The sequence below is a fragment of the Rattus norvegicus genome, chromosome X, assembly GCF_021556685.1.
Source record: "Rattus norvegicus strain SHRSP/BbbUtx chromosome X, alternate assembly SHRSP_T2T, whole genome shotgun sequence".
Classification (NCBI taxonomy): domain Eukaryota; kingdom Metazoa; phylum Chordata; class Mammalia; order Rodentia; family Muridae; genus Rattus; species Rattus norvegicus.
In genome coordinates this window covers 124,547,114-124,570,921 of record NC_141554.1, presented here as the reverse complement: position 1 = coordinate 124,570,921, position 23,808 = coordinate 124,547,114, and the positions used below count along the sequence as shown (strand labels likewise).

The 23,808-nt window shown below is 41.1% G+C and overlaps 1 protein-coding gene and 1 pseudogene across 9 annotated transcripts in view; one reads left to right on the top strand and one right to left on the bottom strand.

The window, feature by feature from the left end:
* The window catches only part of Akap17b (A kinase (PRKA) anchor protein 17B), a 38,254-nt gene extending 16,008 nt beyond the window's left edge, over positions 1 to 22,246 (top strand). For 5 of the 9 annotated variants that reach the window (XM_087599778.1, XM_087599776.1, XM_087599775.1 and 2 more), the window contains 5 exon segments: positions 4,416 to 5,184; positions 9,859 to 9,989; positions 13,581 to 13,815; positions 14,190 to 14,258; positions 17,977 to 22,246. In XM_087599778.1, the coding sequence (XP_087455904.1) occupies positions 4,432 to 5,184; positions 9,859 to 9,989; positions 13,581 to 13,815; positions 14,190 to 14,258; positions 17,977 to 19,617 (2,829 nt within the window). In that variant the 5' untranslated portion in view covers positions 4,416 to 4,431 and the 3' untranslated portion in view covers positions 19,618 to 22,246. 9 annotated transcript variants of the gene reach the window in all.
* Positions 8,124 to 9,261, bottom strand: LOC147998346 (riboflavin kinase pseudogene; annotated as a pseudogene).
* Positions 22,247 to 23,808: the final 1,562 nt, after the last annotated feature.

Below are 23,808 nucleotides of genomic sequence, written 5' to 3'. Positions count from 1 at the left end.
AAAACCTGACCTACTGGGTATTTTGAAATATACAATTAATTTTTCTTCTCTCTAGTTGCCCTGCTGTTCTGTATGTACACTAGTCAGCTGTACTGTATGTACACTAACCATCTTCTCTTCAGCCTCTCTTCCTCTCTTCCTCTCAGCCTGTGGCACTACCAGGCTTCTCTCTGTTTCTATGAAAGCGAGTGTTTTAGCTTCCTTGTATTCCTGGCTTATTTCACTTAACATAATATTTCCTAGCTCCTCCTAGTTGTGGAAATGACAGGACTTCATTCTTTTTAGAGCGTGATAATATTCCATCGTGCTTATATACTGAATATTCTGTATCCATCCTCTATTCTGTGAGCACCCAAGTTAATTCCATACCTTGACCGTTGTGAATAATGCTGCAGTAAGCATGAGAGTGCTGACGTCTTCTTGATATACTGACTTCATTTCTTTGGACATATGCCCAACTAGTTAAGAGACATCTGTGCCGCATTCTCCCTCTGGTTCTATTTTGAGTGTTTTGAGGAGTCAGAATATATATATATATATATTCATATTCTACTATATATACAGTAATATCCAAGCACCATTTATTGAAGAGATTTTCCCCAATGTATTTTTGGTGCCTTTTTAAAAAAAATCAGTTATTTCTGGGTTCTTCATTCTGTATTGGCCAATGTGTCTGTCTTTACGCTAGTAACATGCTGTTTTGGCTACAGTAGTTTTATACAACATGTTTTGAAATCAGGTATTATTATGTCTCCAGCTTTGTTATATTGGATTTTGCTCGTTACTTTGGCAGGATCTTTGCAGTTCTTCCATACAAGTGTTAAGAGTGTTCCCTCTTGTTTCTGCGAAGAATGTTGCTGCTATTTTGATGGATGCTGCATTGAATCTATAGATGATGTTGGACAGTATACCTATGTCAAGAATATGAATTCTTCCAGTCCAGGAGCATTCCGGGCTGTCGTTCCCCTCCCCCCTCTGTGTGTACTTATGTGTGTTTCAATTTCTTTTACCAGTCTTTTATAGATTTGATTGTAGAGTTCTTTAACCTTTATGGTTAAATTAATGTTTAGGTGTCTTTATAGGTGTTGCAAATGATCTTGGTTTCTTTTTCCATTTGTTCATTGTTGTATAGGAATATAAGTCAGATGTGTTACTATATCCCTTTAATCCCAGCACTCAGGAGGCAGGGACAGGTGACTCTCTGTGAGTTCAAGTAGTTCAAGGCCAGTATGGTCTACATAATGAATTCCAGGCCAGCCTGGTGGGCACAGTGAGCCCCTCTCTCAAGAATAAAGAAGATCAATATTTATTTTTAATTTCATGTGTATGAGTGTTTTGCATATATGTATGTCTGTGCAGCACATGCATGCCCGGTGTTAGTGGAGACCAGAAAATGGCATGAGATCTCCTGTTACTGGAGTTGCAGATGGTTGTGAGCTGCTATGTGGCTACTGAGAACCAACCCCCCTGGGCCTCTAAAAGAGTAGCAAGTGTTCTGAGTTCCTGAGCCATCTCTTTAGCCCTCAGTACTAACTTTTATATATTGATTTTGTATTCTGTAACTTGTTTATCAGTTCTAACATATTTTGGTACAGTCTTTAGGCTTCTCTGTAGATCAGATAATGTTATGTGCAATAGGGTGATTTGACTTCCTCCCTTCCCACTGGATTTTTATCTCCTTTCTCTTTCTTAATTGCCTTAGCTGAGATTTTCAGAGGTCATTAAAAAAAATGACTGACAGTGCTGGAGAAATGGCTCCAGTTAAAAGGACTGCCTGCTCTTCCAGAATACCCACGTTTGATTCTCAGGACCACATGATGGCTCACAACTGTGTGTAACTCTGGTTGCAGGGGATCTCACTCTATCTTCTGGGATTCATGGGTACTGCCCACACACGGTGCAACACATATACATGCAGGCAAAATACCCATACACATAAATCAATAAAATAAAAATTTGTAATATTGACAATCAGGTCTTAGGAAAATCGGTTATCTTTTATAGTAATTCATTTTTTTTCTCCAAAGCATTCTTGATTCGAGATCATTTTGATGATTTCTGAATATCAAAGCTAAGTGCTAGGGTGTAGTTCAGTGGTAAAGTACTAGTCTTACATGTGCAAAGGCTTTGGTTTATTTCCTGACATCACAAAAAAAATTGTACTAAAAGAATTTAGAAATTAATTTCCATTAAGCTATTTAAAAGAATGTAGCCTAGACTTTTAAATTAATCTTGGGGAGGCACTATTTAAGATTATTTTTCTATCAGTATAATTTGGGGGAGATATCTGTTAAGATATTTTGTCCTTTTTTCTGTCGTTGTTGGAATCAAATTTAGGACCATGCACATGGTAGGAAAATGTTCTATCACTTAGCTACATTCCCAAACCTGTTCGGCTGCCTCATGTAAAAATAATTATTATTGACCTGTGATAATTGTTATCTCAGTGGCTTACTGCCTCTGTCTGCTAACCTAGGCCTAGTCCTTGGAAAGCTTCTAGCCTTCATACAATCTAATCTAGGCCTACAATGTTTTCAGCCTCTGTGACGTACTGTTAAATAAGCTCTTACTTAGCTTTCTGAGCTCTGGGTGGCTGAGTCAAAACTGCTCTCCAAACGGATTCAAACTTGCTTCTCTTGGCTTTTCCTGAATTGCTCTGCTTGGCCTCACGCTAATTTTTTGGCAATGTGTTCTAATCTTCTGTCTCCTTCCCATTCTCTGGCTCATTCTGTTTTCACCTGTGTCTAGTTTGATTTCTCTTCACCCGGTCTCTGTAAAACCCTCCCAGGAAAACTGCTTGCTCTCCGTCTCTCTGCATTGCCTCTGAAGTAGCTTCTCTTTCCTCTCTCTTCTTGTGAGAGTTGGGCATAACCTACTCCATCAAATTTTTCTAATTCATCACTTTGACACTCAATTAGACATCACTTTCAAACATGGATGCTTCCTTCTATAAAATTTACCTTTACTGTTTGGGATTAACGTTGTGTACTAAGGGCATATCTGTATTCCAGCCAGAAGGATTAAATGTGTGCTAATGGCTAAGATGCACCACATTAGAAACAGGTTTTTTTCCAATAAATAATACAATCTCAGGGGTCACAAAGTGATCAAATGTCCTGCAACAGGCTCATTTAAAAATTGTTACTAGTTATGTGCGGGCATGTGTGGTGATATGTATGAAGGGGTCTAGTTGCTTGTATAGGCCAGAGGAGGGTGGAATACCACCAGGAGGTGGAGTTACAGGCCATTTTGAGTCAACTAAACCTTGGTCTTCTGCAAGAGCAGTACATGTTCTTAATAGCTGAACCATCTCTCCAGCCCATTTTGGCCCATATTTAGATTAGATGTCTATTGTTCTAGCATTAGTCATTGAAAAGATTACCTTGGCTAACTTCTTCATAGTTTATGTGAATCTATTTCTGAGTTTTCTATCCTGTTACATAAATCTACTTGTCTTTTCTTTGATTTGTACCATCTTAACAACTATGGTGTTATATTGCTTTTGAAGTCTAACATTTCCCCCAATACTAAGTTGATTATTTTAGGTATTTGTTTTTGCCTAAACTTTAGACTCACACTCACTCTCTCTCTCTCTCTCTCTCTCTCTCTCTCTCTCTCTCTCTCTTTTTTGAGGCAGGGTCTCATATAGTCCTAGCTAGCCTAGAACTCTCTGTGTAAACTAGGCTGGCCTTGAACTCACAGAGTTCTGCTTGCTTTTGCCTCCAGAAAGCAGAATTAAAGGTGTGGACCACCGTGTACTGGCCTTAGAATTTATATTTCATCCAGAAAATAACTTGTCGAGAATTCTATTGGGATTCTGTTTAACATACAGATCTAGTTAGGAAGAATTGACTTACTGCACATGCTTAGTTCTTTGATATTTTTCATCAGAGTTTTATAGTTTCTTTTGTATAGATCTTATGCATATTTTTGTTAGATTTCTGCTTAATCATTTCATGGATTTGGTGCTAATGTAAATGCATTCTGGGTTTTGTTGTTGGAGGAAAGGGGAAGTTTAGATAGGGTCCCATTTTGTAGTTCAGGATAATCTGGAACTATTTAGGTCAAGATGAAGTCAAAGTCAGAGCAATCCAGGTGCCTCTGTTTCTTGAGTGCTGGGATTGCAGGCAGGAGCCACACCATACTTGGATTGGCATTATGCTTCAAGTACCGAATTCAACTACGTTGTTGGCATATAGGCTCTCCCTTGGCTGTTTTGTTTAACCTTGTATCCTATAACCCTACTATAATTGTTTATTAGTTTCAAGAGCTATAAGGTACTATGTTAATTCTACTCTCTTAGTATATTTTCCCTCCATCAGTTGGACCTAAGACTAGCAATGGTAACACCATTTCACAGTTCCAATCTGTGTTTTGCTCCATCTGTATTAAACTTTTCTCTTTTGTCCTCTAAGGTGGTGTGAGGACACCATGACAGTCACAGTGGTTTATGATAACTCTGAGGCAACAGAGCTCTGTGCTGCTCAGCACCTCTACCTCAAGCCTATAGCAAAATTAATGATCAACGTGTTGCTCCCAGAATGTATAGAACCTGTGAGGCCCTTCTCTAACTGGGAAGTTCTTGACCAACTGAAAAGTCTGATTTGCCCTGACCAGTTCACCACAGTGCGACTCTCCAAGAGTACAAAAGACTTCATCCGGTTTGAGGGTGAGGCAGAAACACGAAGTTTGGTTCAGATCCTGAAAGCGAAGTTACATGGGAAGATCATCAAGCTCAATGGCTTGAAAACTGACTTAAAAGTCGTAGCCACAGATGCCCAGGGAGAGTGGGAACACTTTCCAAAAGAGAAAGAGGCCTCAGTGATTGAGGGAGCTGAAGAACAAGACCATGATAAGAGCCCTGATTCAATCTATTTTGAAGGCTTGCCCTGTAAGTGGTTTGCACCTAAAGGCTCCAGCGGAGAGAAGCCCTGTGAAGAGATCCTTCGAGTAGTCTTTGAGAGTTTTGGGAAGATCAAGAATGTGGATATCCCCATGCTTGACCCTTACAGAGAAGTGATGACAGGTGGGAGCTTTGGGGGTTTTAACTTTGGCTTGCAAACATTTGAAGCCTTTATACAATACCAGGAGTCAACTGACTTCATAAAAGCCATGGAATCCCTTCGAGGAATGAAGCTGATGCTTAAAGGAGATGATGGCAAAGCTCTGGCATGTAATATTAAGGTAAGAAGGATCCGGACTTCAGTTTCACTATTCTACTGATCCTGGGCCCGTGTTGGAAAGAAGCATCTAAATTAAATGTCTTTAGGGTCCACTAGGCTCTGATCAATCGGTGATGCAGAGATGCATGCTATCATTTATACATGTATGTGTAGGAAGAAACACAGTCTTAATGTGAACACCCAAGCTTCTGAACCCAGGTAGCCCACCCGCTGTGATTGTAAAGCGGTGATTCGTACCATCTGGGGCTCTGCCCAAGCTTTAAGAGGTCAGTAAAGGATTCTTCGTGCCTCCTGTGGAACTATTACGTATGCTTGTTGTACTTGACAAGTTGCTGGGATAGGGAGTCATGAAGTCTGAAATCACAAGGAGAGCACTTCTCTCCCTCATTGCCTTGAATCAAAATCCCAAAGGCCCGTGACCTTTGCTTTCAGATCCAGCCTGTCTATGTAGGCATGCTACTTCACTGATGTCTGAGATTGCTTTGGTCATCTTTATGTTTTCTTTACACTCATCAAGATTTGTTTCAAGGCCTGGAAGCATTTAGACTTATCAAAATGGAACTATTGTAATTTTTCTATAATATATAAGCACGATATAAAAACTTTGGAAAATGCACACGATTAGCTAATACCTAAATAATATACTTTTTTTTCAAAAAGAGCAATGGCTATTTAGCAAAAGATAAGGTGCCAATAAAATATCAAAACACTGGAGCTGGAGACACATCTTCTCAGCATCTTGCAGAGGAACGAGGAGCAAGGAGCAAGGAGCAAGGATCAAGGTTTGGTTCCCAGCACCCACATAGTGGCTCACAAACCTGTGTAATGCAGTTCCAGGGTATCTGAAGTTCTCTGTTGGCCTCCGTGGTTACCAGGCATGCAGGTGGTATATGAACATACATGCAAACCAAATGTCCATACACATAAACTAAACTAACATAACAGAAGTGCCACATGCTAAAGGAAAATATAGTTACCAAGAAATAGAAAGCTGCTCCCTTTGTCACACAAAGCCACTCATAATTGAGCCTTCTTTTACGTATGGGATTTATAACAATTAAATATATGCTCAGTTAGGAATGACAGTGAATGTCTTTTATGCCAGGGCTTATGATACGGAAGCAGGAGGATCAGGAATTCAAGAACAGTTTGGACTCTCTGAGACTCAAGTCTCCAAGAAAATAGTAGTTGGTGCAGCGGATGTAACTGAGCTGGTGGCCTGCGTGCCTGCCATCCACGAAGCCTTAGGTTCTGTGGAGAAATTCAGTGGATTGTTATACTTTTTAGTGTCTGAACGTTGGATAATGCAGTTTGCACATATACAAACTAGTCTGATTGTAGTCTATTTGTGCGTGTATTATGTATATAAATCCACTCGAATTTCTCCTTTACTCCATTCCTTCTCTGACAGTTTTAATGTTCTCCTATAGGCTTTGTAAGTGCTTATGTTCACAGTAATTATAATTAATTCCTACACCTCAGAAATGATTTACAATGAGGAATCTTTAGAAATTACCTTCTATATACTTCACTCTCCACCAGAAAATCTGTTCGTGAAATGAACAAGAATATAGGGAACTATCTGACAGACCCAGAGAAATCTGTAATTGAAGTTCCTTAACATGACAAGATTTTTACTTTCGGCTTATACAAACCAAAGGACCCAAATGACAAAAGTTATACTTAGTAGGAGGAAAAATACAAGGTATTTGACTAAAACTCTATATCTCAAATACAAAAAAAGCTCCTCTAGTCTAGCATTAAATTATATTGGGCATATACAGCCAGCATAACCTAGGGTTGCTCTGAAACATATAATCATATATTTTTAAAAAATCTTCTAATTGTTTCATATTTTAATTAGTTATTAGTATGTTTAGGGGAGAATACTTCGTGTTAAGAAACTAGCATACAAATGGATGGGTATTTCGTTTATTTACCTTTAGTTTTAATTAATTTATTTTATTTTGAGATGGGGTGGTCCAAAACTCACTCTGTTGTAGCTTCAGTCTAGCCTCAAGCTTATGATCCTCCTGCCTCATTCTCCTGAATGCTAGATTTTCAGGCAGGTATCATTTAAATCCTGCAGAACCCTAAGAGCACAACACTGGTGCACACTTAGTCACGATTCCTATTGTGACGGAATAGAACAGTATAGATGCAGTCTCTTAAATGTACAATTTCAGACCATTGCTAATGGGAAAACCTGACAGCCCTTTCAAGGTAGAAAGAACCAAAGGAAGAAGAGTATTGAAGAAAAAGAATAGCTACTGTTTTGAAAAGGAGAATGATGTATTATAAAACACAAACATACACACAAAAGCACCCCGAGATCTGTGGGACAGAAAAACACCATCTTTAACAAACAAACAAAAAACCCTTGATAGGCAGAGGGAATCTAGGCCACTTGGAATTAAGGACACAACACAGCACAATAAACTGTCCTCACATGGGAAAGCCGTCAAACAAAATTCATAAAAGTCTCATGCCTGCAACAATATACCAATGCACAAGATAGCAAAAATGGGTGGTTTTCCTCCTTAGGCTTAGAATGAATTATCAAACTTTCAAGCTTGCCCTGCTTAGTAGCATATGCTATACAAGTAGGCTGGTATTTTACCATAAGATTTTTGGTTTTTGTCTCAAATCACTGACTTGGTTTTTGTATACATCATCTTATTTTCATATATTTATATTTGTAGTGATTCATTTTAACCAACTTACTGCGTTAATAACCTCTTAATTCGAAGTGAATAGTTTACTACTACAATAGGATGCACCGAATTTACCAACTGGAGCACAGTAGAGTAACTACATCGTATTGTTTAATTCACAGCTATAGAAAAATGTTTGCCTTTAAAAATACAATCAAGATGAGGACTCCATAGTTTATGAACAGCGAAATACTAGGAAACAGTGAATGAAGAAATAAGGTCATTTTCATCCATGGCCATTCATAATTTTGTCTTTAGAAACCTGGAAGAAAATGTTGTAGTCATTTAGTCGTTTCTTCAATCTCATGAGTTACTGAAATATGTGGTGCTAATGAATCAAAGTTCTTTTCTGGGCCAAGGTAGGCAACAGTGGCCCCATTGAGGATTTCCTCATAAAAGTCCTCTTTGGAGGTATACGTGATATGTGATTCTTTGGACCTTTTTCACATTCTTGCACTATGGGTTCCAGCCTTGTGTTCACCACCATCTTATGGGCATTCCCACTTCCAACACCAGAGAAAACATAATAAGTGCCAATGGACCACATACACTGGAAATTTGTTCTGGAAAAAATTAGCTGTGGCGACACCCAGCTGCTCGGAGCTACAGCCTTGCATCACTTGGCCTAGGCAGAAGTACAGCAGCCTTTAGACATTCAGCAGGCTTCCGGCAGGTTTATGGCAAACCATCGGCTGGGAGCAAGGGCCGTGGCCTGATGCATACATCCCATGGAACCAATAAGCTCAGTCCCCTGGACCAGCTGGGGTACTCAAGCAAGAACTCTGCATTTCCGGGTTGGTCGTACACTAGCCTGGCAGCACAGGCATCAGCACATGCTAACCCGAGTAGCTCTCTCTAGGAGGCTTGTCACCCATCGATTATCACCCTGAAGGCCTAACCCAACAATGGAAAAGACAGCTAAATTCTTCTCTAAGCCAGTCTTTGGCATTGGCATGAATTTGCATTTTCAGTTTCTCGTGTGTGTGTGTGTGTGTGTGTGTAGCTACTTGTGTTAAGAGGAACCATGGCTGTGAATTTATTATTTTCATGCATGTTTATTGTTTCCTTTATGCAGCATTGGGGATCAGCCCAGGATTTTGCTAATGCCAAGCAAGCACTCTACCACTGAGCTTCATCCCCAGTCCTCTTGTGTATATTTCAATAAGTAGTTTTCCTGTTTATTTTATTATTCATGGTGCTGAGGATCAAACCAAAGACCTCCTGAATACTGACAAGCTAACAGAGCATCTGCCTCTTTTAGCGTCCTTATCCCACTTATTATATTTCAAGATAATTCATGTAATTTCATCTGCTATCGCATTAGGTTAGTTTTCTTGTCTTTCTGCCTACCCATTCCACGGCATGCCTATTACTTTTACCTCTGCTGACTTAAAAAACAACAACTACTACTACTCATCAATCGGGTTGACTTGTATGGCTTACTAGAGGTAATATATTCCTGACCTATGTCCAGACTGCCCTGTGATGCTTCCCATGGTCATATGTAAAGTAAGCTCCTGCACAAAACATGGAAGACATAAAAGTAGGAGGGGACCAAGTTGGGAAGGAGGTGCGGGTTTGTTAGAGTGGGAGTGTAATCAGAGAGGGCAAGGAGGTGAGTCTATTCACAATACAGTGAAAACATGTATCAAATTATCAAGAATTAAATAAAAATTAACCAACAAATATTGTGAAACACTTAAGTTTAGTCATATAGAATTAAAATGGTAATTTGATGTTGTATTTCAAAGGTTTTGCCAAAGAACATCCTAGTGCCTACACGCACCATCCAGCCCTGGGCCCATAAGCAGCAGAGCATCGTGGCTGGGATTCGAAGAGGGCATTTCGCATTCATTTGGTTTGGAATTGCGGTGTACCGTTTTAGCTTCCTCCCTCTGGTCTGGGATTCATCTAGCCTTTGACAAGTCTTTCTAAGAAATCTTTAATTTGTCTTGGGACAGGTTATGTTTGATACAACCAAACATTTCAGTGAAGGAGCCATACAGAGGAGGAATCAGGAAAGGCTAAAATTACAGGAGTTGGAGGAAGAGAGGAAAAAAGAAAAGAAGAGGGAAGAAGAAGTAGCTGAAAGGTAAGTGGGCTGATTTTTATCATCGAAGAAGTTTTTCCTTTTGATTTTTGGACTATTTCATCTAGGTAAATAGTGAGATTTGGTAGACAGTATGGAAGGGAGGGGTAGGCTTTGGCACAGATCAAAAACTCTATCAAAGACAGTCTTATACAATGCAGATGTCAAAATAGAGAAAATGAAGAAACCAGTGTGCCTGGAAGTGAGAATGAGTAAGAAGGATGGGACCAGCCAGATTAGGAAGTCTGGGGGAGAGGATTCTAAGAGAGAGTGAGGAATTTTTTTTTCAGTGCTGGGCTTTGAACCCAGGGCCTTGTACTTGCTAGGCAAGCATCCCATTGGTGGGCTACAGTTATGAGCTGAAAGTTTATAGTGATAATCCTGATCTACTAAATTAGAAACTTTATTAGTTTGCCAATAAAAATTAGTCACCCAATTAAAAATTAAAAAATAACATGGAAAAGCTTTCTGTCTCTAAAATGATCAGGAATCAAAGTAAGAGACTCATGGATTTGTTGGGGCCATCATTTTTCTTATTGGCCAGAATTCTTACTGGGAATTTGGGGTACTCCATTTACTTCCTTCAGTCTCACCACATTACCTACCAATGTTGGGGCTTCAGCCTAGCTAGCTAGATTATTTGCCTACCTAGACCATTGCCAAACATTTGCCAAGAAAGGACAGATACCAGCGTTATAGGGTTCTGGAAATCCAGTTTTGACCTCCTGATCCCTTCTCTTTTATGTAAACCACACTATTTAAAAAAAAACATTAAGGACACTCTTCCATATGGCTCTCGTTTTTAGCTGGTCACATGTAGGCAATTTGGCCAGAGCTTCTGCCACTTCAAGGTACTATTTGTTCTGAAGGCTGAAAATTCCATTTAGATAATCCTTTGTCCTCTGGCTACCTGCGGATCCAGTTAATAGCCCATTATTTCTTCTCACGTTCTCATGAGCTGATAACTGAATTTATCTAGTTCCCTTAGCCCCTATATCCTTTCTAGCATTTGTAGTTGTTTGTTTTCTTTATTATAGCCATTCTGACAGAGATGAAATGGAATGAATCGTGGTGGAGTTTTAAGATGCATTTAAAATGTTTTTTTATGTGTGTGTTTTGACTACATGTAGTTTGAGCATGCTTAGTTCCTGTGGAGGCCAAAAAGGATGTTAGGTTCCCTTGAGCTGGAGTTACAGGCAGTTGTGAGCTGCCACGTGGGTGTCAGGAACTGAGCCTGGGTCCTCTGCAAGAGCAGCCAGCACTCGCCACTGCTAAGCCATGGCCATGTCTTTACGCCATTCTTAGTATAGTTTTGGTTTGCATGATGATAGCTATTAGATACTGTTTCATGTGCTTATTTCCCATCTGTTCACCTTTTGAGAATTATATATTAATGTATTTGCCCACTTATTAATTGGATAATTTGATTTTTGATAGTTTTGAAAGTTCATATATTTTATGTATTATTAACTCCTTTGGATACATAGTTGGAAAAGCGTTTCTTCCATAGGCTCTCTTTCCATTGAGAATATATCTATATAGATACATACAAACATGTAATCTTAGAGTAAAAAAAGGGAAAACAGAAAGGACAAGCAGTTAAATTTTTAATAAATGAGGAGGCTGGAGAGATGGCTCAGTGGTTAAGTGCACTGGCTCCTCTTCCAGATGTTCTGGACCCACATGGTAGCTTATAACTGCCAGTAACTCCCAGAGAATATGACTCCCTCTTCTGGCCTTTGAGGGCACCAAGCACACTGAACGAGTGAGTAAATAGCAGGAACTTATTAGAACAGCTTCTTTCTGGCTAGGTGGAAGGGTGTGCTCAGTTAAAGTTGAAGTCTCCTGTCTTCATACTGTTCAAACAGGGGCTGAGCCCAGACCTGTCAAGGCTCAGTTGTTCAGTGGATCTACAGTCACTATAGGGGTGTCTGTTTTTGTTGTTGTTTTTGGTTTGTTTTTTTTTTTTTTTTTTTTTTTTTGTATATCGGGAGCCATCTCTGTCCACTTTGCAGCCTGTGTACTGGGTAGATTCTCATTTGCTCTAAAAACTTCAATTTGTATACCCCATAGGGGCTAATATCCAAGCCAAGGAGTGTCTTCTGAGTGTGTAGCCCAGTGGGGAAGCAAACAGAGAGCTGAGATCCTTACTAAAGTATGTATGGGTCTCAGTGCTTTCAAATCATGTACAGCGTTAAATGTACATCCTTCCTATAAAAGGAAGGATGCTGTGGAAATTTGAGAGAGGCCTGTTAGACCTGAGCTTCACAGTTCTCAGTCCTGCTGACCAAAACCCATGGCAGAGAGAGGTAGCCACCCACTAACCCAGGCCTTGAGTTTCTACAGTTACCTGTAGGTGATAGTCTACTACCCCTTGCCACAAAGAATGGGGCCCACCTATCACAATGTACTTTCCAGTCAGAGCCTTTGTGCTGCCTGAACTTCTCAGCATGGCATGTCCAGTCTCAAATGATAGGGTGCCACTCAAGAAGACACCTGATTATATATAGCCTTCCAAATTATGAAGCAGGGCAATATGGATTTTGTCTTTACTATATATCTGGCATGCAGGAGGAATCACTGTCACACTGAATCCTCCCTTTGGACTTAAGGCTTGTGAGAACTGTGGCATCCTCCTGTGACTGTGATGACTGTCCTGTTTTACCAGGGCACACTAGGTCTGAGACTCTGGGTTCCCCTCCCCTGCCAGGGAACTGGGTGAACTGGTTTCATGGCCTGTTTGTTTTTCTGAGCTTTTCAGCTGTCTTAGAATTAGTTTTGTGATTTCAGACTATAGCCCTTTTTCTGCTTTCACAATAGGAACTGCTGCTCATTTTCTTGCCTGTTCTTCAGGACATCATATAAAATTACCAGAGCTCTCTCTCCTTCCCTTCTTTCTGTCCTTCCTTCCGTGTCTATAAGGTATCCCTTATAGATTTGTATTTTACACACAAAATTGTGTCTTTTCCCTTGACTAATTTTTTATTTTAGGGGACATGTGTTTTATTTCTTTTGTATGTATGTATGTATGTATGTATGTATGTATGTATGTATGAGTGTGTGTGCGTGCGTGCGTGCGTGTGTGCATATGTGTGTGTGTGTGTGTGTGTGTGTGTGTGTGTGTGTGTGTGTGTAGGCCAGAGGATCTCAGTTGTCATTCTTCTGATGCTGTCCACCTGTTTTGTTTTTGTTTTTGAGAAAGAATCTTTCACTGGCTTGTAACTAGACTATCTAGTCAGTGTGTCCCAGGGATCCTGTCTCTGCCTCCCCAGCACTGGGATTAAAGGAATACACACCATGCTTATACACACCATGCTTTTTCCCTTCTTTTTCCCTTCCATGCTTAGTCAGGTCTTTGTAAGTACAAGACAGTCGCATTACTGATGGAGCCACACACCCCCCCCCCGGGTTGTTTTTGTTTGTTTGTTTGTTTGTTTTTTTGCCATGAGTTGTCAATTCCAGGTCCTGAGGGTATCAGACATAGGTTTCTGGAAGCCTAAATGATTATTAGTTCTTCGGGGTGGGGAATGGGTGTGAGACCAAATGGCTAATAATTATTGCTTGAATGAATTATGAATCTTAATTGTTGTTCAGAAAAAGAAAAGACGAAGTAAGGAAAGCCCAAGAAAAGAGAAAGAAGGCCAGGGACAGGAGGCGAGCTCTGAAGGAAAGAGACAGACACCGTCAAAGAAGGGAAAAAGTGAAAGCCAAGTCTGAGGCTCGCCAAGAGCAGGAGTCTTCCGGAGAGTGGGAGGAGCGGAAGTACTTGCTGGCTCGGAGGCGGGTTGAAGCTCTTCGGTTGCTTCGGGTACTTCTGAAGAAAATTGCAGTAAGGCTGTTTCCTAACTATTCTCTTTAATTTTGGTAGGTACTAGTCTTTCCAAGGCCTAACCCTTTGGCTCTAAGTACTGTCCCACCAACAGCGAACTGCGTGGAAGACTCGTGGCTTTCATAGGGGTTTCCTTTTGCTTCTCCCATAATCCCAACCATGCATTTCTAAAACCAGTCTCTAAAGCAGGACTGTCTTAACTTGGCCCTCACTTCCTGTGTCTAAACTTTAAGTGACTTTAGCTACTTCATCTTCTTGTTTGTGTTCCGAATGGATATGACAGAAAAATGCTAGGGAGACACAAAGGGTGGGTGTGGTAGGGTGTTCTCTCTGTAGCCTTCCAGTAACTTCATTCATCCATCTATCTGTAACAGGTTTGGATGAGAAAAGAGAAGAACCTTGAGCCTTGTCAAACGCACATTAGCCTTCTCTTGAACTGTCTGGTAAGAAATTTCCTAACTCACAAATTTTCTTCTTCATAGATTTTTTTTCATTTCTCTAAGGTGTTTCTATCCTTCTGTGGGCTCCTAGAGATAGCCAGAATCACAGATACCTTAGAATAATAGACAGAGATATTTCTGAAATATTCATTTAAAAGTCTATATGCAGATTTAAATAGGAAGAATGATTGCTGCCACTCTTCTATCAAGTGAATTTTCTGCCTATTTGCCATGGAAAGCTCTTGCTCGTTACTATGGATAGTTAATTATAGATCTTCTGGATAACTGAACTTGGTAAAAGCAGAATCAGAAAAAAAACTATTTAATACTTCAATTATTGATATAGCAAGCCCAGCTAGACTGGACTTTAGTTTACCTTAGTGATGTCTGTGCTGGTTTTGATATGCTTGGTCCAGGGAGTGGCAATATTAGGAGGTGTGTCCTTGTTGGAGTAGGTGTGTCACTGTGGGCATGGACTTAAGACCCTCATCCTACTGCCTGGGAGCCAGTGTTCTCTTAGCAGCCTTCAGATGAAGATGTAGAACTCTCAGCTCCTCCTGCACCATGCCTGCCTGGATGCTGCCATGTTCCTGCCTTGATCATAATGGACTGAACCTCTGAACCTGTAAGCCAGCCCCAATTAAATGTTGTCCTTAAGAGTTTCCTTTGTCATGGTGTCTGTTCACAGCAGTAAAACCCTAAGAAGTTGGTAAAAGGGGCTGGGGTATTGCTGTGATAGGCCTGACCATGCTTTTGCTGGGAAGAATGTTGATTTTGATTTGGAAAGCAGTGGAATTCTTTAAGTGGGGCTGAATGTCCTAGTAGAACTATGGAAGACTTTGTTGCTGAGAGTGACTTGAACTGTGCAGAGCTGGCCCAAGAGGTTTCAGAGGAGAATTTCAGTATGTGGTCTAGAGACTGCGTTTATAGTATTTTGGTGAAGAATGTGGCTGCTTTTTGTCCTTGTCTTAAGCCTTGAGGCTAAGGTGAAGAGATTTATATTAATTGCATTGGCAAAAGAAGTCTCAAAAAAGCCCAGCAGAGACTTTGTTCTCTGGTTAAGTCTCACGAAGAGCATTTTGAACAAATATGGCAAGCTAAGAAAGGGAAAATATAAAATATATGGTTGGAGTATTAAAGGGGCACCAGGAAGTGAAATGGAGCTGAGTCCTATGTTCAAGGATATTAAATTGAACTAAGGGAGTGGGACTTTGGGGCAAGATCCTTCCCAGCTAAGTTTAGATCCAGGCATGTGGTGCACACCTTTAATCCCAGGAGACAAAGCCAAGCAGATCTCTGAGTTCAAGTCCAGCTAGGGACAGACCAAGTTCTAGGTGAAGAAAACTTAAATCCAACCTTGGTGTACCACACCTTTAATCCCAGTGCTCAGGAGACACATGCCAGATCCGATCACTGAGTTCAAGGTCAATCTATCAAGCAAGTTCCAGGACAGCCAAGCTTAGGAAGTGAGGGATACAGGAAACAGACAGCTGGTGATAGAATAAAGGGGTGCCATGTTCCAGCCTCAGCAAGCAGCAGAACATGGTAGCTTTGGGCATGTAGCTCTGGCTTTAGAGTGAAAAATACAAGGGTCTACTGGGACAGTTGATGCTGATTAACTGGAGTGAAAAAATTAGTGGTGATTAAGAAGAGGCCAGTGTCACTGAGGTGAAATCTTCTGGGAAGTGTTTTCTGAGAGCACAAAGGAGCTGTGTTCCAGAGATAGCCAAGGTTGTATCCTGTGCTTTAGCTAGAGTTAGTAATGTGTAAGCATCACCCAGGTGGTACTGGTTTTGAAGGCATGAAGGATCATGAAGAGCAGCTGAGGCTGGGCACTGTGAGAGGCCATGGAAGGCCCTTGGTGAAGGTGCAGCCTCTGTTGCAGTTGATGGCCCGGGACTAAAGGAGTCATGCAAAGAAGTTGTGGCTTGGCACCATGAAGAGAGCCTAGGAGAGGCTATTGGTGAAGCCTAGTTACAGTGGAAGACCCCAGCATACTGGAGGTACAGCACCATGGGATGATGACCAGCGGCAGTGGAATGGATCAACCTGAGTTTAGAGTACTACAGAGGACAGAGCTGGAGAAAGTGACACCAGCCTTTTGGAGGAGCCCAGAAGATCATGGGTAGATCCCAGACATTGAAACAAGAAGCTGTAACATCAGAGCTGCCTATGTTAAAGATGCCAGACCTGTGGGCTATCTGCTGAGGAAAGCTGCTAACAGGGAGTGGAACCAACACAGGGAAAGAAGTTTGTTGCAGTCAACACAGAAGAAAAAGGAGGTGGGGGTCTGAAGACCACTTTGACATCAGACATGGAGATGCAGAGTTTGGAGTTTGCCCAGCTGGTCTCCTGTGGGAGACAGAGAATGGAATGTGATGGTTTGTATGTACTTGATCCAGGGAGTGGCACTAATAGGAGGTGTGTCACTGTGGACATGGGCTATAAGACCCTCATCCTAACTGCCTGGAAGCCAGTATTCTGCTAGCAGCCTTCAGATGAAGATGTAGAACTCTCAGCTCCTCCTGCACCATGCCTGCCTGGATGTGGCCATGTTCCTGCCTTGATAATGGACTGAACCTCTGAACCTATAAGCCAGCCCGAATTAAATGCTGTCCTTTATAAAACTTGCCTTGGTCATGTTGTGTTCATAACAGTAAAGCCGTAACTAAGACAATGTCCAAGTGTGACTTTTTTGTAGAAGCTACCTGTTTAAAAGGGGTATGGAGCATAATTCTGAAACCCATTAATATTTACACTGATTACAAGTTACTAGAGAGGTGCTGTGCTCTGATGTGTGACAGACCTCAGTGGGAATGCACAGCAAACCTTCCTGAGATTAGCTGTGCAGGCATCATCTTCCCCTTACTCTGTAGCTGTTCAGAGCAGGTTGTATCAGAGCTGACCAGAGGCAGATTCCTGGGCACAGTGCTGTTTTCTACCCGTCGTTTGGCGCTTCTTTGCTGTCTTTGTAAGGTGCACATGTTCCACCACTGAACTGAACCTTCGTTCCCCAGGCCTTCCCTGTTAACGAGGCAGGCCAGGTGGCTCCACTTGGAGACATCATCAACTTGCAATCCCTAGAGAAAGATCGGAGTATGAAATAGAGGGACAGTTTATTTAGTAAGTCAGTTACCTTGTTGGACTTGTTTCACCCATGTGTCTTTTCTTGTACTAGGGTTTCCTCTGAGGGCTACAAAGCATTCCGTTTTCCTCTGTTTCTCTAGCAGCCATTGCAAGACTTAAAACAGACTTGTCAATTTTTTGAGCAAATAAAAAGTTAGGTGTTTTAAGTGCCATGGCATAAGAATGGTCATAAAAATTGCTCTTATTAGATCAAAACGCTTTAATTTAGTAGTTTCCTCATACAGTATTACTCCTAATTTGGACCCATCCTGGGTTGGTTTTTTTTTTTTTTCAGAGCAGTACCAGCCCAGTTTTTGGAAATTTTTAATTTCCTTGTCTTTTGTTTTGAATTATTATGTATATTTTTGTTTGTTTGTTTTGTGTGTGAATGGGGATGGCTCACATGCCACTGTGTGAGTGTGTGGGGAGGTCAGAGGACAATTTGCTGAGGTCAGGTCTGTCCTTTCTCTCGTATAGGTCTCTGGGTTGGGACTCAGATCCTCAGCCTTAGAGGCAGGCACCTTTACCTTCTGAGCCATCTTTCTGGCCCCATTTGAGTTTTCATGGGAGATCATTAAATCTTTTTCTCTTAAAGGGATCCACACAGTGTAATCCACAGGAGGTTGATACTATGGAGTCTGACGCTCATCATACCCCAGGGACCACAGTGAAATCACCAGAGGAAGAAGAATCAAACACTCAGTATCTTCTGGACCAGAAAGAAATGCCAAGGCATCAGATTCCCAAGTCTGACGGTAAACAAAAACAAAAAGTGAAGAAAAGAACTAAGACTCAGTTACAGAAATCCTCACACAGCCCCGGAGCGAAACAAATAAGATATTCAGCTAGGAAAGAGGAAACTGGAAAAGGGTTAACTGATGGGTGTGATTACAGTTTGGTCTCTGACCAGGATTCCTTGCAGAGTACAGTGACTCCAGATCAGTCCCTTGAAAAGGAAGACCAATGCAGTGCAAATGAATCCCATTCTTCTAGACAAGTTGTGAGAAACCGTGGCAGGAAACAGAAGATCTATGAAACAGATGAATTTATTGACTATCTATTAAACTATTATCAGACTCCAGAGTATGCCCGATTCTGTCTTGAAGCAAGTCACCTACCGAGCACGTGTCAGTGGCAGAGAGATGTCTACGCTAAGGGGGATGGGTTTCAGATCTATTTAAGAAAACAGAGGTCCCACTCAGACAGTCTGAGTGAGGTGGAGAGCCTGCAAGAGAAGGAACTGGACGAAGAGCAGGGCTGGCCGGAGATGTATATGAAAGGTCCTGAGAGTACGCCACAGAAGACAGGCAAGATGAATTACGCCAAAGAATTTACTAAGAAGTTAAAAAACCATTACAAAGACATTTCGAGTGAATCTGATGAGCACCTGTCTCTGCCTGAGGGAGAGAACTATCCTGTGGAAAAGATCCATAGTCATGGAGTCCGAGATTCTCAACACACCAGAAAAAGTCCAGCTTCCTCATCATTAAGGTCAGTAGATGTAGGTTTGCCACTGGCAGATTTCTTGGAGGAAATTAGTAGTGATTCTGAGTGCTTCAGTGAAACTCTTAGCATGAACGAAGAGGAGGAAAGGTCTGTGGCTGTCTATAATAGCTCCCCGGAAAAAAGACCTCTTGGTACTGACAGAATCGGTAGGGGCAAACAGAAAACCAGATCGAGTCAGCAGACCTTATGTTCAGAGTGGAAATATGACAGTGAGGAAAAATACTCTAAACACAAAGTTAGGGCACCAGGTAAAAGGTCCAAGTATGAACTGAGATATTCGTGGCTTGAGGATGAATGTGATTCCGTTAGAGTCGACAAGAATGTAAGCAAAACTAGGGGAAAAGTAGCCCCCAAATACATGTGCGATGAAGGTTACTACCATGAGTCCAGTTCCAGTGATGAAGCAGAGAACACCACGAGGAAGAGAAGGAGACTTAGTAGCAGTGTGTTTGACCAAAATGTGAAATACAGGCCCCTTCCTATGCCATTAATGCCGCCAAAACGTGCTAGAGCATTCTGTTTGGGATATTTCTCCAGGAAAAGACAGAATCCATGGAAGTCAGACTATAACCAGGATGTAAGAAGGTTTAAAAGATATGAAAGTTCTGAAGATTACATGCTCGATCCTGATAATTACTATGTCAGTCACGACGACAAGCAGGAGCACATTGAGTATGGAAGGTACTTAGGAGACAGCTACTCTGGCTCCTTGTATTTTAAAATGTGCTGATGGCCACTTTGATCAGGAACACCCTTATTTACAAGAAACAGTTGACAAAAAGGAAAACTTCAAACCAAATATAGCTATGTTGTTAGCAACCACAGAGCAAGAACTAGAAGAGAGTCAAGTGCAAAAGCTTGTTCCTCTTGCCAAAGCTGAAAGTGTGTGTCAGAGTGACTGCAGGTATGTATGTCAGCAAGCTTTCGACCTAGAAAACCTTAGATTCTAAAGCTTGGTGAAACAACATAATTGCAAAACTTCTTGATCCAAGGACACATTTTACTTTAAGCTTTAATTTGGTGCCAGTAAAGGAGCAGATTAGCATTAAGATGGCTGATTTGGCCTTCAATGGCTCTTTTGCTGTCATAACATCATCTGGCATCTATCTTCAAAGGGACAATAGTGGACACATAGGCATCTTTTGTCCGAAGCACTATGTATGGTAACAAACCTTGCTAAATTTTACTTCATAATAATTCTAGATAAAGAAGAGCTCTGGAGGTTAGAACATATAATACATTTTATGACTTTAGAATTTCATGAAGACCCACTAGAAGGAAATGGATATATTTATAGTATTGAAGGAGTCATTCATTTACAGACAGTTCTAGAGGAAGAATCTAAAAGGGGCCGATTGCCCTTTAATGGTTAACTAGCTGGGACCGTTAGAAGTTTTCTTGTTTGTTTTGTGGACCCCATATCTTTCCATCAAAGCACCAGGATTGAATTTATAAAATCAGGGGGATTTGCAAAGGAAATATCAAAAACATCCTGGCACATCAGTAACGGCACTTGGGAAGAAAAGTTGTGACAGTATTCTATTTCAGGCTATGTAATCCTTTCACTCAGGGTTGGGTGACATCAGTTTGTAAAAAGTCACTGACTATCCCCCACACTGACTTTTATAGAACAGTAACAAGTGCCTCCTCAATCCTTAACAATGCCATGGCGTTAGGAAGACTTGAAGGAAAAGGCCACAGTTTTCTAGCTGTGGAAAAACTGTTTGCGGAATTTGTAAACGATGTTAAATAAGTGATTTATCTTTTTGCTGACTCGTTTTGGACTTCTAAAATGTGTTTTTAAATCGAGATATTTGTAGATTCCTTCAGACTAACCCCTTAGCACAGCGCATGCTCTGTAGAAAGCCTGGACAACTCTGCCTTACATTGGATTCAAGACCTCAGGGCAGCGTGTTGACCTTCATTTTCCCAGCCACGCTGTACCTGACCTGGCATTTGGCGAGTAGTGAAGTTCAGAGACTTGTCTGCAACAACAGGAATAGCTGTTTCCAGTTCACAGAATTGGCGAAGGCTAGCATTCTCATGGCGACTTCAGTTCAGTCTCAATTTGACGTTCTGCAGGAAAGCATCTGCTAGCAGAGGCAGGTAGGATGTCAGTCTGTGGGGTTACTTACGATCCTGTCACACACTGTGTGCCCCTAAACCGCCTCTTGAGCAACCTGGTGTCTGCGGTGGTTATGACTAGGATGTACCTGAAGTAAAAGCCACAGGTTGTTTCATTGATCTGCGTCTTCCTATGAAGAGATCGTTCAATCACTTGGAAGTTCAGAAAGGAATGGAACAGAGCCACATGATTACTAAGAAAGGAACAATCTCCCTTTGAAGCCAGTAGTTGGTTTCACTCTTAAACTAGGTTTGACTTAGTGACTCCGAAAGATCGCTCCTGTGGTGACAGTGCCTTTTTTTGTTTTCTTTTTGAGGACTAGCAGTGACTATTCCTGTTCAAAGTAATGTTGCCCGAAGTAGCCTCTGAAATCACTAACAGCTCAGATCTTGTCAGAGAGTTTTCTGGCAACACATTATTCTCCTCCAATAAAAATCTGCCTCCTTTCCCTCCCCACATGTTATTCTATTGAAACAGAAAACATTATGGGTTTGTAATAGAAAGCAGCTGACTGTTTTGAAACAAACGAACAAACAACAACAAAAAAAAAACCCCACTCAGTTTCTTCCCTCATTTGATCAATTTTTCTTGAAAGATTTTAGGCATTTTTGCTCAGTAAGAAAAGAAAATTGCAGATTTAAGCAGCATGTGCAGAACTTTGGGTCTTTGCTCCCTGTAATAGACACAGTGCTAAGTCATTTTGATGCAGCACCTTTGTCCTGTTGGATTTGTTTGCTTAATGCTCACCTAGGGTTTCCAAGTAAAAATACTGCTTTCGCTGACCCCTGGAGTGTTGTACCTGTCTGTGGCAATGCATTGTAGATCTGTGTCAACCCTTTTGGTGTAGGCCTTCCACAAGAAAGATAATAGCTTACTCCGTGCTTGTCACTCGGCGGCTTTGTAAAGAATGTAATGGAACACACTGTTATGACTACTTTTGTTCTTGATACTGTTGTTATTTAAGTTGTGAAAAGTGTTTACTCGGATCTTCTTTTTGTCTTCTCAAACAAAGGGCCTGAACTTGTTTGATTTAAAGACGGGTTTCCGTATGCTTCCCTTGTGTGTGCTGCTAATCCTGTAAAGGAAAAGTCTGCTAAGTGCTTTGTTCATTTGTTTGAATTTCTCAGGTAGAAAGCCATGTAACCTAGGCATTTTGAAAACACAACCAAATCAATGTGTTTTTGTTGCAAAACTGTTCAATGTGTTAATTTTAAAATAAACGTGATCACTTCCACTTTCGGAGGATGTCTCTATCTGTAGTAGGGTATGTCACACTAATGTCGCTCTGCTTTGCTTATTTGCATTGTTAGATAAATGACGCACATTTAATTTTCATATATTTAAAAATAAAATTGTCAGTAGTGACAATAGTGACTATTGACTGATCACTGTACTGTGTAGATCAGTGCACACCCATAACATTTTCAACTCATCAGTATTTTAACTCTACTCCTTTATGATAGGAACTGTCTGTCAGGTTCAGAGGAACCGAAAGCAGTTTCTTACTCATTTTGGATAAACTGAAATCACATTTAGACTCAAAAATCATCCTTCTTTAGGTACATCTAAAACTTATTTTTGAGAATTTCATACATGTATACAATGAAAGAGTTTTATCTGCCCCCCACTTCCATGTCTCTTCTCCATTTCCCTGGTGTTCCTAACACTCCTTTCCAACTTAATGTCTTCCTTCTCTGATAGCCCAGTGTAAATCTGGTTAGTGCCTTGGATATGTACCTGTGTGGAAGCATGGGAAACCTATCAGTGACCACATCGCAAAGAATGATTCCCCCTCTCCCAAGCAACAATCTCTGCCAATGGTTCCTCAGTATAGGGTAGGGCCGGGGGATCATCTATACCATTTACACTGGGGTTGTGGCTGGCTTGATCTTGGGCAGGTAACCACAGCTGCGGTGAATCCCTGCAGTAGCCATCTCATGTCCAGAAGACAGCATTTCACAGTATTTTCCCTTGCCTCTGGCTTTTATGTTCTTTCTGCCTCCTCTTAAGTGATGACCCCTGAACCTTAGTGGTGGGTGGGGTGAGGTCCTATTTAGAGCTAAACACTCAGTGCATGTTTTTGAGACAGGGTCTCACTTGTACCCTAAGCTGGCTTTGAACTCCTTATCCTCTTAGCCTCCCAAATGCTCAGACTGCATATGTGTACCACCTTGTTTGACACAGCACGTGTAATCAGTGCTGCCAAATGGTAGCAAAATTGATACTACAGGAATTCATTTCATCTTCTCAGTTGTGCGTGAAACTTAAAGTTTATAGATGTCCAAAACTATATGGGTACAGAATGGGGAGCCTAATCTAGGGAGCTTAGAATCATAATGGATCATTCCAGAGTTAAGTGTATTTGTACATAAAATAAGTAGTAAACTGCTTCCAAGTATTCTAATGAAGACAGATTGTACCTTTAACTCTGGGCACTTTAGAGCTGAAATGTTCCTTTTTGGGTTCCACAAACTCATTTCAGAAACATTAAGGAATAAGTGAATGCTTGTTCTGAATCAAAAAACAAACACTCTGTGTCCCATGGTAGGTTGGCCACATTCTAGTGAATGGCCCCTTGCTTATAAGTGTATTTCCAACATAAATTGAACTTGGTTATGGCAAGAGAGGACATATTGTTGGGAAGGGATAGGACTGAGTCTGAGAGAACAAGGCGGGGAGTGAGTACAATGAAAACACACTGTATGTATGAAATTCCCAAATAAAAAATAGGGAAGAGCCACACTCCTGCTGCCATAACCCCCCTAAACTCTCCTAACACTCAATGACAATGTTAGA